This window comes from Haliotis rufescens, unplaced genomic scaffold (assembly GCF_023055435.1).
Source record: "Haliotis rufescens isolate VD_foot unplaced genomic scaffold, xgHalRufe1.0.p SCAF_20, whole genome shotgun sequence".
Lineage (NCBI taxonomy): Eukaryota > Metazoa > Mollusca > Gastropoda > Lepetellida > Haliotidae > Haliotis > Haliotis rufescens.
Window position 1 is genome coordinate 10017767 of NW_025963891.1, and position 15383 is coordinate 10033149.

At 38.0% G+C, this 15383-nt stretch overlaps 1 protein-coding gene across 1 annotated transcript; it reads left to right on the top strand.

The window, feature by feature from the left end:
• The first annotated feature begins 13781 nt into the window (after window positions 1–13781).
• On the top strand, window positions 13782–14816 carry LOC124133263 (acetylcholine receptor subunit alpha-like). The gene has a single exon (XM_046497614.2). It carries the CDS (start codon window positions 13782–13784, stop codon window positions 14814–14816), a length of 1035 nt encoding a protein of 344 aa, XP_046353570.2.
• The last annotated feature ends 567 nt before the right edge of the window (window positions 14817–15383 follow it).

The window sequence follows — 15383 nt, forward strand, 5'->3', positions numbered from 1 at the left end:
CAGACTGTTTGATGCAAACGCCATGGAGGTTTATATACTCAAGCTAGGGTGACAGCATGTGCAACTCGACACTAATTAATTTTCCCATATGTCTTTTAATGGGTGCGTTTGGCAATTTTGAAGAGATCATTACCCTTTTTAGTTGGTGCTAATAAAGCCAGTTGCCTAGTTAAAAGTGTCAGACATGTAAAATTGATATAGTCAACATGCCTATTCCAATATGCTTAACAACATGTGGAATTGATATATTCAATTTCAATATATGTTTCGCAATAGCCATCATGTGTATATCGATATTGGCACACCTTTACATTATATGCTTCATAATTTATTTTTAATGAATCAGTTTCTTGTCGTGATGAATAACAATACTATTTATTGCCACGGACATAATGTCGGCGGTCGTATTTTAAGAGTAAGGTAATGTGTAATGTGTTCAATTCTGATTTGGAAGCTGCGATAATGAGAGACTTTAGAAATTTAACAGAATTCAAAACATCTATGACAGAGAATAATCAGTTTCACATTTCTAACGAAAACATAAGGTGTAAAAGGTAAAATAATGATGAATATTACATGTATGCAATCGAGTATAGACCAGACACTCCAGTGATTGATATTATGAGCAGTTATCCACGTCGTCGGGGTACGACGGGAGGCTGTCAACCAAGACAACAAGCCTGACCATCCGTCCCAATTAAAGTAAGTGCCAGGAGGTGTGAGATTTTCTACTTTAAAATGTATTGTATTTCATCCTTACCTAATCTGAAAGTACTATGTTTTTACTCTGACGATTGCAAACTACGACATCATCATAAGGAGAAATGACAAAGTTCAGCTTTTCTTGTTCAAAGAAGTTCACGATTGAATATGCCTGTAACAGAACATTAAGCCCCACTACCAATTAGATGTACACATATCAAAATGGCATTACATTTTGAACAGAAATGGCCGAATAATGGACATAAATTTCAGATTTCAGCGTTGTCAGAGTTGAAAGATCAAATAAAGATCAGAACCTAATACATGGCAAAACGGAACACACATGTTGAACCCCACTTCTAACTACATACATACCAAATTTCGTTTGAGTAATAGCCAGAAATAGGTTTTCCAATATGATTTTCTCGTAGTGGTGATATTGAAATCGGATTTCAACCTTTCCTTTAGATTCAGGTGGCATCATTTGTTGGAAGCTTCAACTTCATTGGTCCAGTGGATTCTGATGAAATTATGTTTGTATTGGTAGGAAATGCAATTTGAGAGAATTTGGGAGCATGGTCAAAAGGATGAAAACATATATTATTATTATTAAAAAAAAGGAATACATCTTTGTCGAGTCCTACAGCCTTGTTGAATACCATGTTCTATTACATTTTGTCCAGATTTCCCACAAGCAGTTACAGCTTTCACTGTAGTCAGCCCAAGATGGAAACAAATACAACAACTCGCACACAAAAAAAGGAAATTGATGTCGATGCGCCCTACTACCAGTTTCCCATGCACCATGATTCATTCCATTTTAAACATAATGGCTAACTAACGAAATAACGCATGGCGCATGACGGACAAACACTCCTCTGTTTAAAATATGTCGCAAATATCCAACCATTCACGTGAACTACGTCCTCGGCGTCTTTATTATTGTGTGTATAGCGAGGATTGTATATACGGACATGGAGACAGATGATTTCATTTACCAAACTGTTATTCTTGCACTTTTGACTTACAGCAATGTAACGTTTCGAGATCAAAACAACATTATAAGATTTGACAGCACTGACACTGATACTATCTGGAAACTGTTAACTCTATTCCTTGTTGTTTCAATATCATAAGTTTATCGTGAAAGACTTAAATATGAATTTATTACATGATGTTTGTTATCTTTTAATTTAATTCACTACATAACGCCTTTGTTGTTCTTGAAATGACGTTTAACCAAAGTGGTCAACGTGTGACACATGCATTACTTTGGGCTTTCCTCCCACATCAAACTGACACTCCTTGTCGATCGATGCTCATGATGTCAATCACTGGATTGTCTGGTCCAGACTCGATTATTTACAGACTGCCATCATACAGCCGGAATAATGCTGAGTGCGGAGTCATCGGGAAAAACACTTAAGTTGGTGTGTACTCAAATCATCAATCACGAATCATAGGGACAAACTTCTGATATGCTGAAAACGCCTGCACTTCTCAATAGTCAGTACACTATCACTAACGTGACATTCAACGCTTGTTCGCGTGCATGACATGTCACTCCTGTTATTAGTGTGAATTCATATATTTATCTTAAACTGCCTGAATACTTTGCGTTCATGCCAACATCATTTCCTACAGAGTACGTAATCACTGTTGGGTGACCAATGCAACAGAAAATGTCTTTCCACTTGTTGTTTAACGCCGCACTCAGGTATATTCCAGCTATATGACGGCGGTCTGTAAATAATTGAGTCTGGACCAGACAATCCAGTGATTAATATCATGAGCATCGATCCACCCAATTGGGATCGATGACATGTATCAACCAAGTCAGCAAGCCTGACCACCCGATTCCGTTAGTCGCCTTTTACGAAAAGCATAGTCACCTTTTACGGCAAGCATGGGTTGCTAAAGACCTATTCTACCCCGGAATCTTCACGGAAGTCCACTAAGGCAAACGATACTGTTATATATACTTTAATAGAATAGAGCAACAAAAACATGTATGTGATCTAGATTTCAAGTGTGGATGTGCAAGTGACGGTGGCTCAGAGTGTGAGTTGTTGTTGTTGTTGTTGTTGTTGTTGTTGTTTAACGCCGGTCTGTAAATAATCGAGTCTGGACCAGACAATCTAGTGATTAGTATCATGAACATCGATCCACTTAATGTGGGATACGATGACATGCCTCAGCCAAGTCAGTGAGCCTGACCTCCTCATCCCGTTAATCGCCTCTTACGACAAGCATGGGTTGCTGAAGATCGTTTCTAACCAGTATCTTCACGGCGGATTCCAAACTACCGGTACGTATATCATCGCCATATAAGTGATGGACAATTTCCTGTAGTTGGTATTGCCTTGTGCTAGTATGGCAGTAAGCCAGTTTTACAGTGCTAGCCCACTGAGAGGCCATACTACAGTTTAAAATGTCTCCCTACTCAAACAGTATACTGACTAAGCGGAAAAACCCTTCGTTTATCCTCTTAATGCCAAATGCCAACAGGGTTACAACAAATATAATCTTTTAACGTATTTCGGTACGCCCCTGCAATGCTGTTGTAGAATGAGGACATCAGCATCTATCGTCCTTTCCTTTTGTTTGACAATCAGTGACTGTGAGGCATTAAGTGTATTTGCCTTCAGTGGCATTATTTCGAGAGTACATGGTCGGTCGTTTCTGAAAAAGACATTGTATGTGAATTTGTATGTCCCTTCTTTTCTGACAGTCCATCTTTAAGAGTGTTGGTTGGGTCAACTGTGTAACAAACTATTATTCCAATGAAACAAAACACGTTTCCTTCACATCATTACATGTGGAAAACACACACCTACTTTGTTGATACCTGCATGGAATGCCTTTGTTGACTCGTGCTAGATTTGAGACTTAAAGAAACACCATTTACGGTAATTTAACTATAATACTCGCAACGTAACTCAAATTGCTTGAGAGAGAAACAATGTCATGACATGGAAGAGTGTATGACATGATCTTTATTAACTGTACTATGACTTTAATAATGATCTTCATCGAGGACAGGTTGTTCCAGTGTGTCAGGGCTTGTTCAACCAATCACACACACCTGGTGTCATCGCTGAAACCCTTTGTTATAATACTTTTGAATTTGTTGTTTTCATATCTTTTTTACTTTGTTTTAAATTGTAAATGTCATAAGAAAAGGATTAACCTGTGCAATACTCTTGGCAGCTCATAGCAAAGCGATGCTTCTGATTCAGTCTTATAACATGCCTACGTAAGATGAAGTTTGGACAATTACTGTTGTGTATAACTTTATATTGTGATTCTCAGATACATAGTCTGCTTTTCAAAGGAGTTCAATACAGAAAAAAATGTATATCGAAAACGTTTACGCATACGAATTACCAATGGATGGAGATGCTTGATAGACTGTTTACATTGAATTTGATTTATTTCTTTTGTTATATCTGCTCTTTGTGTCTCTGACAATATTTAACCGTAATCTTATCAAGTGTATGCTCTGCTCAAGTGTCGCAGTCATAATCGTTAAGCGAACCCTGTCCTCACACTTATATATTGTAGGACAAATCGTTATACATTATATGAATTTATGCAAGAATATGTGATTTGTGTTATATCCATATAAACATGATTAACATTAACATTTAGGACAACTCGTTATACATCGTATGAATGTATGTAAGAATATGTGATTTGTGTTATATACATATGCTTCTTTGCAGGAAGGGGATGCCTCATTAGGTTACATCTGGGGTCAATGGAGCCGTTATCATGGACTCAACTTTTTTCACAAACGGATAAATATATAGACGAATGCAATGCTATTTTTGGAAACATTGATAATCAAAGTCCGATTCATTCACGTTACATCCGCAAGACGCTGAAAAGGATACGCCTCCAGTTGAATATGTCAGGCTTGGATATTAGGATATTAAAGAGATATTATCTTTCTGTCAATATTGCACTGGATTATAATAGTTTCAAAGATATCAACGTTTCATACATAAATCATTATCTTTATGGCGGTATTTAACGATGATTCAGAACCCGTGGTATTTCATTAACAGCTGAAAACAGAATTCCCTCTGTGTTCATTCATGGTTGAATATGTATAGCCAGAATACTGAAAGCATTTACTGGAATATCAGTAGAATATACAAATATATATTTAGTATAGATGTCTTAGAAAGGTCAAGGGAAATTCGTTTTTAGCCTTAACATGTGTCCATATCTTTTGTAAAAAATCCAGTCAACAATACATCGGATGGCTTCCCTTTAACATTCTCTGGACATAACATCTACAGAATGCACACAGACTGGTAACGAGGACTGGCACCCTAAGTTATTAAAATGGGATAAAATGTTTGTATTGTCTGCAGTGTGCAATTCCCAATTGCGACTTGGACCCAATGTTCCCGTGTTTCTTCAGGTGAATATCTGGCATGTGTTTGTCGCGGACAAACATAGAACGGATTGAGAAGGATATGCTGCATTAACGTATGTCACTAAATGTACGGGGTGATAAATATTAAATTCCAAATCACTCCCCTCGTATTGAGTGACACCCCATTGCTTTTTCGTAGTGCATTACCCAGCAGGCACATGACATTGTTTCAGTGTTGAAATTTGGTTCATCTGAGGCTGCTACGTTCAAAAACATTGTATCGACATTGTTTCAACATTGGCCTTTCGATAGTTGAAAACATGTAGAATTTGATATTGTTTCAACATTGAAATGTAATCTTAAAACGAATCACATCTCAGAAAATCATGAAGTCAGCAATACTTTATTAAATATATATATTTTTTGTCGTTGAAATCAATATATCCAGACTCTAGGTTGTAGGTTTTGTACCACATGATGATGATTTAAAGACGTATTACATATTATAAATAAAGATAAACATTTGGTTTAACAATGCTAATAAAGATATTTTAAATACTTTTGTGAGCCATAGAAATTATTACTGACATACTGTAATTTACTTTACCGAAACTGCCAGGACATCTCGCATTTCAACTGAACATCCCGGCGCGTATTTGGACATTGTAACCTCAGATAATTCAACCCTAGAACGGCCGAGTTATGTCCAATGAAACAAACATGCACACTGTGTGAAATTCTCTTTCAAAACATAGGAGGTGATGCTGGTATATGACAGATCAATAGTGACAATGGATTCTCTCAAAATGCAGCATTCCACCCAAATTAAACCAAGTAGAAAACTGGTCTCTGATATGGCGACACTGGCATGCCCCCAGCACAATATGAGTCCTGGATCTCAGCCAGGGCCCTCTAGTATCCAGGAAGGTTCAGCTCCTATGGGAGGAGGCTTTAGGAGTCCATTTGACCTGTTTGTATTGTCCTTTTTAGATGTATGTGTCAATGCAACCAATATCCATCCAATACCCAACCAAAATTCAACATTATTTCAACATTGATATCTGATGTCCATTCAACGTCAATATTTCAAGTCCAATCAAAGATCCATGTCATTTCAACGCTGAAGGACGGCATTGATTCAACATTATTGTGACTGCTGGGTTAATTATAATTAGCAATTCGCTAATGTTTCAAATGATGCTCCACCACACAAGTGGTATCCAAAATGTCAACTAAAGAGAAAAAAAAAGACACCTGTCGATCATTTTCTCCATCAAGTTTATTTTTTAAACAGACACATATACAAACAACTACTGTGCTAATTCTAGTAGACGTTGATAATCTGGTCGATTCAAGTTACATCCGCCTCAAGAAAAGATTCTGAGAAAAATATAAGTCTTTAGTTGAGTCATGCATGTGCATCAGTGCCAAAATGTATTACTTCATTGTAAACTTCTATAACTTAATATCCATTAACAAGGTAGACACAATTTTATAAATAACATCTTCTTTTATTCTGTAAAAAGCGACGTTTCGGTATAGATCATTTTACCGTTGTCAAGCAAGACTGAATGAGGGACATAGTACAGAATATATATAGTAGGTGGAGGATTAACAGTAATAACAGTTGCATATGTGAGTGGGATAGCATAGGTATGTCTGTACCGAAACGTCGCTTTTTACAGTATTAATGAAGTTGTTATCCATAAAATTGTGTCTGCCTTGTCATCCGTCAACTTCTAAGTAATGCCTATCAAACAATTTAATATCCAATAGCATAGGTCAGGCTTGAGATAAAATTCATTCACAAGAAATATCATATTTAAGATAGTTCCTAATGATATAGACATTTTGTAAATGTGTTTATTACTTTGATATGGCTCAAAGGGATTGATGCATACCTTGCTCAATGGTGATCATAACTTGTAGACTTAAGTATTTCATTAATATCTGAAAAATATATAAATGACATCAATTGCAGGACAAACTATCATATCAAACCATTTCCTAAATATGTAGTCACAGTTGAATCTGTCTAGTCATATGATGACAAACTTGATTCCTGTAGTCTGAGACATTGATATTGGATAGCATGATTGTTTGGCGTTAACATCACATAAAATCATTTATTGGGAGAAATGCTTTAATTCAGATCAATTGTCTGTATGATTATAATACAATTTTCTATATTTCTAATGTTTTTTATTTTGTTCTTACAATGCTACCTTTTGAAGGAAGTCTGTCACCAGTGCAGTAGATGGATTCCCTTTAACATTCTCTGGGCATAATGTGTCGAGAGTGCAAAGGCCCTCGGGATCCTAAAGCTCGTGACGATTGGCATCAAGATTACAACATTAAAAAATACTTCAGATTAAAAAAGAATAACATAATTTACTAATCTGTCTAACTAAACAATAGACCGAAATGTCAAACGCACGCACGCACGCTCTCACACACACACACACACACACACACACACACACACACACACACACACACACACACACACACAAACACACACACAAACACACACAAACAATTACACACACACACACACACACACACACACACACAAACACACACACTGATGGAAATGTTTTAAGTAACAGGTTGTTGTACCTCGAATTAGTAGTGGATAATTTGTTCATTTAAGCCCGTGAAAAAGTCATGATACGTGTGATATCCAATTCTTATATGAATGGAATCGATAAACTGTTAACGTTATTCTTACCTCGTTTTCAACAATGTAATCCAGAACCCCGGGTATCAGAGCACGGACCTCAGCAGTACACTAAAACAAAGTAAAGAAGTCAGCAGTTGAATATTGTTTTAAAACAACTTTAACAACTACGTTGTGCATTATCAAATTAATTGGCATTCGCTACATATGCATTTATACGTGCTATGGAAGTCTTGCATCATTTCGTTTCAGAGCAAGTTATTTCTAAGAAGACAAAAGAAATAATGCAAACCAATATGTGTGGCTGAAACAATATGTGTGTCCAGGTATCATGTAGCCACTGTATGTTTAAGAAGAAGCAACAACAAGTTTATTCAGGGACTACAACGATCTTAGCTGCTTAAGATTGGTCCGGACCAATTGTAAGTTTTGATTGTAACTTACAGTGATCTTAGCCGGCAATCGCTTTGTGCAAGTGGATGACGATTGTAGCCGAAGCCTAAGATCGCGATCTTAAGGATTTACAATAATTGTAGCACTAAGATCGCTTTGTGCAAGTGGACCCAGTTATCATATAGCCACTGTATGTTTAAGAAGAAGCAACAACATTAACATGAAAGCCAATGTGTTTGACTGAAATACGTATTTCAATAGAAAGAAAAGTGGAACATAAGAACAAATAGGTAAACACTTACGACTTCCTCCAGAAAATATGCAGAAAGTGGACTGCAAATTATATAGTCGAAATACGCCTCCACTTGCTCCTGCACAATACATTAGACACACTTGTCATTTAGGGCCTAATCCAACAACAACATTAGTAATGATTGCTTATTGGAATTATACACGTTGACATGTGCCCTGTGCGATAATTGGACATGTTGTCTCGGTAACTATTTGCGATGGTCTACACAAAGTTTATCAGACCAACAACTTGTCAAGCTAATTCGATTAAAATGCAATTTATCGACAGTAAGGAGGTAAACAAACTTATTCACGCTCATTCAATATGAGCGTTTTACCTTCACTTCATCTGTGTTCAAACTCGCAATGAAATTATCAACGACTTCAATGCAGTCTGTACAAGCATCATCACCCTGGAAGAAAACGGAACCATTTTGTGTATGTTTATGAAACGTAAATAAGTTTGGTTTAATAACGCATTGAATTAAGGACCATTGTGTAAAAACAATCAACAATTATTTTTGCAAGTTTATATCAGAAACACAAATACCCCAATGATCCAGGTCAACATAACTAGCTAATCATGGTTGTATCATCATCTGCGAGTGTCTATTGAATGGAGAGGCGCATTTCTCGGAGGTTTCAATTTTTCGTTTCGCTTAAGCATCGCCGTCCAGTATGTGCTAATTACCACTCGTGTCTTTCGTTCAGTTCCAATCCATCATGACATAATGATACTGACAGACTGATTCACACAATTCATTACCGTTTTGACATTGACATTTGTTTACTTCGTGAAGTGATTCCATGGGTTTTCAGGACACAACATTGCAAAACTACACAAGACCTCCGGATCCTGAAGCATAATTTTGTTTGTACAATCACATATTTTAAATGTACATTTTAATCAATACCAAAAATTTCTTTTAAAATATCGATTCATATGTATCATACAGAAATATTATTTTCTTCCTACTATTCAGACAGTTTATATTTGTAATTAATGATGCTTCAGATGCTTATGTTGTATACAAGGATACATAAGACATCACTTCTCCACTGTCTTACCGCGTTCTCAACAACATACTGCAGAAGACCTGGAACAAGCCCATGAACAGCAGAGTTACACTGAAACAAGAAGATACAATATTCAAATGTAAGATATTTTGATACAATAAACCCAAGTCAACCAGTAGTGTCCTAAGTACATGTAACGCCAACGTTCCACCTCTGTCCAGGTGATTAGTCTCTAAGTCATCAATCACTTATTTTCTGCACTGCCTCATTGATAACACCTATGTAAACTGTTTAGGGGGGAAGACATTTAGGCACAAATTGTTCTCCCCGTCTTGCTGATCTGTTTCTTTATGCATATGAATCAATATTTCTGCTTGGATTGGCAAAGTCAAAACAAGGTAATTTAGCTCAAAAGTTTAACTTTTAAAGCTTCAGGTATATCGATGATTTGGTATCGTTCAACAACCATCAAATAACCAAGTCCCTGATTCCCATGATTTACCCAACCCAAACTAGAAGTAAAGGAGACCAGTGAGACCGCCTCGCCTGTTTCATATTTAGATCTATGCATAAAGATTCAGAGTGACAAAGCACTATCCACAACACTGTTTGAAAAGAGGGATAACTTTAACTTCCATTCACAACATTCCCATTATGTCCAGCAATATTCCTGCAGCTCCATCCCTTGGTGTCTACATTTTACAGCTTTTGATTCAGTTATATAACATTCCTACGTGAGATGAAGATCGGACAGTTACTGTTGTGTATCACTTAATATTGTGATATTCAGATACATACTCAGAATATTCAGAATATACATACATATAAAAGGAGACAAATAGAGAAAAACATATGTATCAAAGACGTGTTCGAATACGAATTACAAATGGATAGAGATGATTGATAGATTGTTTGCATTCACAATTTGTTACATTTGCTGTTTGAGCCTCTAATTATACCTATGAAGTGTATATGCTACTTTAGTGTCGCAGTGATAAATCTTAAAGTGAACCCTGTCATCACACTTTCTTTGTGCAGTTTGGTGTAATGATTCGCTGTTGAAAACATGATTTAACATTTAGAACTACTCGTTATTACCACATATTAGTGAGTAAGTGCGTGAGTAAATGGTTTTACGCCGCTTTTAGCCATATTCCAGCAATATCACGGCGGGGGGACACCAGAAAAGGGCTTCACACATTGTACCCAGGTCGGGAATCGAACCCGGTCTTCGGCGTGACGAGCGGCACTAGGCTACCTGACCGCCACCACAATAGATGCACAATAGATGTTCACGTATAACAACATATATGACTCTGTAATCGGTAGGATCAACATTTCTATTGTAGGGTTGTGTTTGAAGCGATGATTCGGGTAAAGTGTCTGCATTCAATAGTCCATTCAAGAACTACATTCGCCTTGTGGTTAAATCATTCGCTCTTCACGTCGAAGGCCCGGCTTTGATTCTCCACGTGGATACCATGTGCGAAGGACATCTCTCATGCTGTGTCTTCTGCTGTGAAGTTGCTGTTACAATGGTCAAGGTGGCGTTAAACCGTAGTCACTCACTTATAGGTGGAAGTATGGCATGAAACATGAAAAAATACTCAAAATCCCAATTCTGCCACTGTTACTAAAACCTTCTCATAAGAGACCTGCGAAGTTCCCACTTAGAATAGGTCTTCAGCAACCCATGGTTGCCGCTAAAGGCGACTATGCTCGTCGTAAGAGGCGACTAACGGGATCAGGTGGTCAGGCTCGCTGACTTGGTTTGATGCATGTCATCGTATCCCAATTAGGTTGACAGATGTCCATCATGTCTTTAACTGGATTGTCTGGTCCAGACTCGATGATTTACAAACCGCCGTCATATAGCTGGAAAATTGCCGAGTGCGGTGTTAAACATCAAACAAACGACTAATTAGGCTATGGCCAAACAGACAGGAGCGTGCTGATACCATCGATGCCAATTTGGTACCGTTTGATATCACAGAGAGTATCACAGTCATATCAGTCAAACACCAAATGACTCACATACATGCCATTGAAAATAGAGTGACGACATTAAGAATATTTTTGCATCACTTTATCACTTTCATATTTAGAATTCGTCATACGTTCAATGAAAAAGTTAACAAGGGCGAACGAATTATTTTTGTGTGTTAAACACTTAGGTGCACCTACCATACCTTTACAGAAAAATATTCCCTAAATGTAGAAAGCATTTGGTTGTTGGTTAAGGCTACTGTGAACATATGTACTGTACGTTTGATAAATATCAAGTCATGTTTACACATATACACATGAGTCACTGCTGTGCGTTTCCCCATAGTATCACAGTTCTCATTTATAAGCATCTGAATCTAACTATAAAGAGCTTAAAAGCGATTTTGGCTTTGATCATACTGAATAAAAGGTAAAAATGCAAACACATTAACTGTTCAAACATACCATCTACGTTTGCAGTATGTCACATCTAAGAACCGTTGTTTATTCAGCACTTTCCAGATGCCACCAACGTTAGCTTTGTTATAACCAGTGTTCAGGGAAATATTTATCACGTTATTAAAAGGGATGTTCGTGCTCTAATTTGACAACATGTCACCCGGAAGAAAATGTGATAAAGCTTTCTTTTGGCATGGTTCAAGCGTCCAGGGCTGTCATGATAAAAGTTACAGCACTTCTAAATCATACCTTAATTTCAGTGGGGAAGGTACACAGCGCGGATTAACGGGGTTCCACTGTACCTCGTCTTAGAAATTATTATACACATGCTTAGCTACCAATGTGATCTAAAAGCGATTAATCATCTTTCAACAAAAGAAAACACATTGAAGAATATGAAGTTTAAGATCGAGTAGAAACATACAATGTCATGTAAGAGTGAGTGCTGTCGGAAGAGCAGGACACGCCCTTTTCGCGAACACCTGACGTCATCACTGATGACATTAGTACACGTGTCATGCATACGCCTTGAAACCAGTCTACCCTTTTGTACATAGTGAAAAAAAAATTCAAATCAAGAATATTAGAAATCGTTATGACCAGAGAGCTACTGATATTGTCACTGACAATAGTATTTTCCGCAAAACTAAAATGAATATTTGAACTATATTGGTGGCTGCAACTAACAATTTGACGCTCCCCACGAGTGGTTATTAAACATTTGTTTAAAAGGGAACGTTAACACAAAAATCAAGATATAAATCCAAATTGAGCACATTTAACTGGCAATCGAATATGATGCGCCTGACAAAAAATACTGCTGATAACGTCATGTAAAGTGAGGTGAGTTGAGGTGAAATTGGGTTTAACGTCGCGTCCAAGATTATTGCACTTATATAGCGACGTGCATGCACGTGTGTGTGTGTGGCTGCTTGTACTAGTACGGACTGATGCCGATTTATAGTGCTAGCTCACTGAGATACCATGCCGCAGTTTAACATGAATACCCCACTCAGACACAGTATACTGACTCCGAGCCGACCAGTCCTTGTTTTAGCCCCTTAATGCCGAGCGCCAGACAGGGTAACAACAAGTACAATCTTTTAACGTCTTTTTGTATGACGCGGCCCGGGATCGAACCCCGGACCTTCCGCTCTCCGGGCGGACGCTCTACCACAAGACCACGGAGGCGGTCGTCATGTAAAGTATTTACGCAATTCATAAAAAAGGATTTATGGAACAAAATGCCTATATTTGACTGATTGAGCTAATAGTATCATTTCATTTCAAAATGGGATCGAACTCCTGCAACGAGATTCGATTTACTGGACATATTGCAATCAAAATGTAAATTAAACGTGTAAAATGCATAGTGGCATGTATTCTTACAGCAATATAATGAAGGTAAATTTGATCTTTTTTTAAAAGCATGACTTTTACTATTTTGAGCAAATCAAAACACATCCTATCTGCTCTTCATTTGCTGCATGGTGTCCCAATGTTATCATATTCCAGGAATAATCCTGTCAATGCTGTTCAACGTAAACTCTAACTCTGTTTGGATATGTCACAATGCGAGGCAATGTTTATCGACGTATTTAGAGTGTTATCCAAAGCGCTCGTTCATGACTCACATTAGCTGACAGATCACCTTATGCATCATATGCTTCTAGTCACCACTGTTCAGACAAGGGAGACGAGTCAGAGGAAACAATGGCTGTGAAAGTGTTCAAACGTGTCACGAGCATTGTTTTCGGCACTATTGTTCTCTTACAAATTCACGGGAAGACGCTTGCTGGACAAGGGGGACTTTTAAAACACCTTCTTGAAAGCTACAATCAAGAGGTTTTTCAAACAAATGAAGTGATGGATATTGGAATATATTTGACCGTATCCCAAATAGGTGAACTTGATGAACAGCGACAATCATTCTCCACCAGTGGATGGTTCACGTTCCAGTGGGTGGATGATTCCTTAAAGTGGAACGTTACAGATTTCAATGGTACAGAGCAAATATATCTGTCTAGTCAAACAATCTGGACCCCTGATTTGGTGCTCTTAAATTCTGCCACAGGAATTAAGCTTTTCAGTCACCAACAAGTACCTGTAAGCGTGGAACACACCGGATTAGTAGTATGGTACCACGGTGATCTCTTCCAGAGTCAGTGCGACTTTGATATTGTCCATTTTCCGTTTGATACTCAGATTTGCAATTTTGTTCTATCAACCTGGGTTACAACGTCGGACAAAGTTAAGTTAACACCTCTTCCGCATCAGTTGGATATCTATACTACGGGTGAGAATGGATTATGGCAATTAAGAAATATAACAACATTTCTAAAGGAACATCAGTACCCTCGACTTATTGTAGAACTGACCCTGAAACGCCGACCATCATATTACGTATACAACCTGATAATCCCCATCACGCTTCTATCTCTTCTCAGCTCCCTGGTGTTTGCTCTGCCAATGGAGTACGGTGACAAAGTGGCTCTGTCCATGACGGTTCTACTCTCCTTCGGCGTGTTCCTGACTCAGATGACCACAAACATGCCAAAAACGTCCCGACAGACGTCCTACCTCACCATCTACCTGACCGCTCTGCTCACCCTCAGCTCCCTCTCTGTGGCCATGATGATCCTCATTCTCAGGATCTACAAGCGTCAAGGAAAGGTGCCCAAAGTGCTGCAGAAATGGGTTGTTCTCTGGAAATGTTTTTCGTCAAATAAAAAGCAGACTGCGGCTGTGGATCAAGATCATGCGGATGACGTAAGTACAGAGGATCCATCCTGGAAGGATGTGTCTGCCACGCTTGAAGCCATGTGTCTGAGGTTATTCCTCTTCATGAATATCAGTCTCGGCATCGTTCTCTTCACTGTACTCATAGTATTAACAAATTGACTGTTGACTGGCTTTACAGTTTCATGCAACAGGGTAACCTTTGGTTCCCTGGGGTTGATTTTATCATGAGATGAGCTTCTTCCTATCCCATCTGGATGAGAATTCTTAAGGTTTGCATTTGTAGACAGAGTTAATATCCTTTGACAAGCACAAGGGATACGTCTCGCAGACTGATTCCAAATGTGTCGGTGCTTGACAACCAACGGCACAAACTGCTGTCTAATAAAAAATGGCGCGCCTTTGATCTCGCCCTAAACCATGTTAGAATTCAATGGAACCTAGTGTATGTTTATGGAATCTCCGATTAAGTGATCACTGGAGCTTATATATATGAACAATTATTGTAAATAGCAAAAAAAGGTAGGTGTCCGTTTTCCGGAAACCTTCCAGATACCTTCCCACTTTGAATCCTACCTGGAAATATTCCGGCAACCTTTGTTGTTCAATTTAGTGTGAAACACATACAAAATATTTTTGAAAATTATCAAGAAGACTGAAAATATCCCGAAGGTTTCCGAAAGGTATTCAGATGCAAGTTTTGTTCTTGTTTTGTTTCTTGTAAATAAT

Bases quoted from the DNA above. Each gene is read 5' to 3' on its own strand.
- LOC124133263 (XM_046497614.2), top strand. From the start codon at position 13,782: ATGGATATTGGAATATATTTGACCGTATCCCAAATAGGTGAACTTGAT.